The following is a 4487-nucleotide window of genomic DNA, read 5'->3' on the forward strand; positions in this document are numbered from 1 at the left end:
CCATCTCCAGGAGATTCATCATAAGCTCTGGGTACAATGTATCTCCCCTTTCTTGATAAGTATAATTTATATTTCAAATATAATTTTTGTCTCAAAATATGTTGTTTCAGTTATGGGTCAAATAAATTCTTCTCATATTTGAAGTTTCTTTCGTATCCATATAAACATTTTGTGACACAGAATTATTACTACTCTTAAAGTGATCATGTTTTCATAAACACAACATCGCTTCGTATAAACCTTAATCTTGTTCAGCATAAATCCAGGAAAGTTCATAGATAATATCTATGACTATATTATCAGTGACTATGTTATCAATTTTACTTTGTCACTGCTAATTTATGATACATTTTTAGGCAAAACAACAATTCTTTCCAAGATTCAAACATACAGGATCTTTTAAATCCATTTCCACTAAATGAAATTTTCTTTGATATCCCCTTGTTGAGAGATATCATACTGATTGTTTATTTTAGTGGTTTTAAAAAAACAGTTCTTAATTAATTCTAAACAAATTCGTCTAGGCACTTGTAGAGGAGTCTTATGTCTTATGTAATAAATTAAAATAAAAAACAATTATGACATGTATTCTTTGTTATCTTCTAGTTTTACAAAATCATTGAATTGAATAGCTAACAGGGGTCCTACTGTCATTATATGAACAAAGTCATTTTTCTGAACAGATGTCTTTAAATACTTTTCAAACAGATGTATATATTCATCTATTATCCCTGCACTTGACATCTTAGGTAATTCAGGAAGACTCAGCAGCAACTATGATTCAAGTTCTTTATCTAGACATTAAAGGAAAGAACCCTTTTCTTTGTGTATATGTGTGTGTGTGTGTGTGTGTGTGTGTGTGTGTGTGTGTGTGTGTGTGTGTACTTGGGAAAGTCAACTTAGACTTGAATGATACAGTTTAAGTCACTAATACTCAAGATGGCCTCAGGCCAAGAATGGGAAGGAATTCTTATAATGGATTTACATGTTTTTGAAGATATGTTAAGGGTCAATTCAGTGGGATAACAAATACGCTTATTCAGATTCTTCCAATGTTTTTATGTCTCTAAAGTTTTATGGAATCATAAATGTTATATATTGTTACTCAGAAGTTGCATAAGAATAATGTGTAAGCATATTAAATTATTTGGCAGTTTGTACATTGGCTTAAAATTAGATATATCATAATGGAATTTGATACATTTTGCATTAACACACAGGCAGAAATTCTTAAAATACTACACAATTTGTATGTAATCTTTATTTTAGAATAGATACTTATTTTTGAATTTTCACTAATTTAGAGATTACCATTATGTTACAAAACATGTTTTACATTTTAAAACGGATAACAATATGATAGTATTACTTTGAGGGACTACTATTTAGATGATATAAGAATGCATTTTTCATTGCAGATAACCCCTTAAATGTTCTTAGATTTTGTATGGTCTCCAGTATTTGCATCTGTGTTACATTTCTCTTGGGAAGGGGTACCACTAGTCTAGTTTAAAGGGTTGTTTTCTAACTTATTTATGATAAAATATATATTATGAAATAGACAATTTTAACAATCTTTGTGCAATTCAGTAACAACTGCATTCATATTTTTGTTCAATCATAACTATCCATCTCTAGACTATTTTCAATGTACCAATTTTCTCATCTTACAAATAATAATTCCCCATCCTTGCACCCTATAATCCTACTAATGATTATTTGTCTCAATTAATTTGCCTAATCTAATTACCTCAAAAAAGTGTAATCATACAATACTTTCCTTTTCTGTTTGGTTTACTTCACTTAGACAAATTTTCTCAAGATTCATCCTTGTTGTAGGGTGTATCAGAATTTTATTCATTTTCAGTGCAAATAATAAATCATTGTTTATATACAGTACTTTTAATTTCTGCATTTTTTCTCCTGTAGGAACTTTTTTTTTTAAACTCTTTGGCTATTGTGAACTATGCTGCTATAAACATTTCTGCACAGGTATTTGCTCAAGTTCCTGCTTTCAATTTTTTGTATATATTTAGAAGCATAATTACTAAATCATATGATAATTTGATGTTAAATTTTCCATACTATTTTTGTATGAATTGCCATACTGTTTTTCATAGCACCTGACCATTTTACATTCCCATCAAAGATGCACTAATAGAAAAAGAAAGAATGCACTAAGATTCCAATTTCTCCATATTCTTGCAGCATTTGTTATTACCATTATTTAAAGTTTAATAACATCTTTCATAATGGGTGAAAGGAATATTTCATTGTGATTTTATATGCATTTCCCTAATAACAAATGACTGTCTCATCATATGCTTATCAGGCATTTGTATATATATACTTTGGAGAAATGGGTATTTAAATCTTTCACACATGTTTTAATGTGTTTGTTGTTGAGTTTTATATGTTACTCATGTATTCTAGATGTATATTCCTCAATTATTTATTTACTTCAAATACATGGGCAATTTTTTCACTTTATTAAAGGATGTTTATAATAGGGAATGTAGGTTGTGGGTGGGTTAGGTGCTGGGCATTGTATGTAAGTGTTGAATTGCTAAATTCTACACCTGAAATGAATATTACACAGTTTGTTAACTAACTGAGATTCATGGAGCACTGGGTGTGGTTCATAAACAATGAATCTTGGAACACTGAAAATAAAATATTTTTAAAAATCTTGTTTATATTGAAATGAAAAATAAATAAATAAATAACTTGAAAAGAAAAGTCAAGAAAAATTTTAAAATAATATAATTATTATACATAAAAATTACTATATATAAAAAGATCCAAAATATATAGTTCTGTTTGAATTTCAAAATAAAATAGTAACAGTTATAGATATAATGCATATATAACTATTCCCTAGGAAATTTCACACAATTCCTTTTGTATAACACTGAAATTTGGGACAAATCAATGTAATCTTAGTCATGACTTAAGGTAGCGCACTGACCTATACACTTTCTCAGGGCTCCCTTGACATCACTGTTCCTCATACTATAGATGATGGGGTTCAACAAAGGAGTGCAGATAGTATAGAACACCGACACTATTTTATCATGGTTAGCTGACCTGTAGGATTTGGGTCTCAAATAGATAAAAATAGCAGCTCCATAAAAGAGTCCCACCACAGAGAGATGTGAGGAGCATGTAGCAAAAGCCTTCTTGCGGGCTTCTCTAGAATGCATCTGGAGAACTGCAATAAAGATAAGACTATAGGAAATCAGGATGAGAGAAAATGGAACCAAGAGCATTAATACACAACAGATGTACATGACATTTTCAAAGACCAATGTGTTGGCACAAGCCAAACGCACCAGAGTAGGGGCCTCACAGAAGAAATGATTGATCTCACGTTCATAGCAAAATGGAAAACTCAGGGTAGCAGCAGCCTGCATGAGCCCATCAGCTGCCCCCAGGAACCAAGACCCCACAGTCATTCTCAGGCATAATTTCCAGCTCATGAGTACAACATATCGCAGTGGGTGGCAAACAGCCACATAGCGGTCATAGGACATGGATGCCAAGAGGAAACACTCGCCCCCTTCCAAAGTGATGAAGAAGAAGATCTGCAACCCACAGCCTGAAGGAGAAATGGACTTCAAGCCAGTCAAGTAGTCAGCTGCCATTTTGGGCACAATGGTGTAGACTAGCATCATGTCCATGAGGGAGAGTTGGCTCAATAGGAAGTACATGGGAGTGTGAAGCCGGACATCCTGATGAATCAGGAAAATCATGAGGGCATTGCCTAGTAGGGAGGTGAAGGCAATTGTGAGAACCATCACAAAGAGAAATAGATGGGCTTCTGTGTGATTAAAGAGTCCTAGGAGAATGAAATCTGTGGTGGTGTTCCAAATGTTCATGATTTCAAACAAGAGCAACACTGCAATTGAAGAAATAGATGATAGAGTTTTCATCATCTTACACTCTCAGAATATGTTCCCAATGCAAGACAATAATACTAAATTCAACATTTCATTAACTGTATAAAGTGTGTAATGATGTTTCCCCTCAAATTCACAGAGACACAATCTTCTTTTGGTAAATAAGAGAAAATAAATTTGTTAGTACCCAGTATAGAGATAAGTTTGTTTCTTCTTCAGGCCCAAAAGAATCTAAATATCTGAAGGCATTCTCTTTGCTGATCTGCTAGTACTGAAACTGCTTTAGGTTATTGAGTGAATAGTATCATACTTGAGGAGATGAAGATGCTGATTCAGTCTCAAAGATGTGGTCTAATTCAATGAAATGGCATGACAGGAATCCCTCTCTTCCATGGTCATTTGATTTGCACCCAACTTACATATGCCTCCTGTACTGGAATGCAAATCAAGACACAGAAATTGCAAAAAGCTCCCTCAATCACTAACTCCATTGTGTCAGCATCATGATTGTACTGACAGAATTCTACTTCAGGGTTTTAGTTGGTTGTTTCAAAGTTAAACATAGAAACACAATTTTTGGGGTGCCTG

General features: G+C 32.9%; 1 protein-coding gene across 1 annotated transcript; it reads right to left on the reverse strand.

Annotated features, from left to right (window-relative positions):
- Positions 1-2939: 2939 nt before the first annotated feature.
- LOC125100677 (olfactory receptor 2T8-like) lies at positions 2940-3935 on the reverse strand. The gene has a single exon (XM_047731033.1). It carries the CDS (start codon positions 3933-3935, stop codon positions 2940-2942), a length of 996 nt encoding a protein of 331 aa, XP_047586989.1.
- Positions 3936-4487: the final 552 nt, after the last annotated feature.

The sequence above is a fragment of the Lutra lutra genome, chromosome 5, assembly GCF_902655055.1.
Source record: "Lutra lutra chromosome 5, mLutLut1.2, whole genome shotgun sequence".
Classification (NCBI taxonomy): Eukaryota; Metazoa; Chordata; class Mammalia; order Carnivora; family Mustelidae; genus Lutra; species Lutra lutra.

Bases quoted from the DNA above. Each gene is read 5' to 3' on its own strand.
- LOC125100677 (XM_047731033.1), bottom strand. From the start codon at position 3,935: ATGATGAAAACTCTATCATCTATTTCTTCAATTGCAGTGTTGCTCTTG.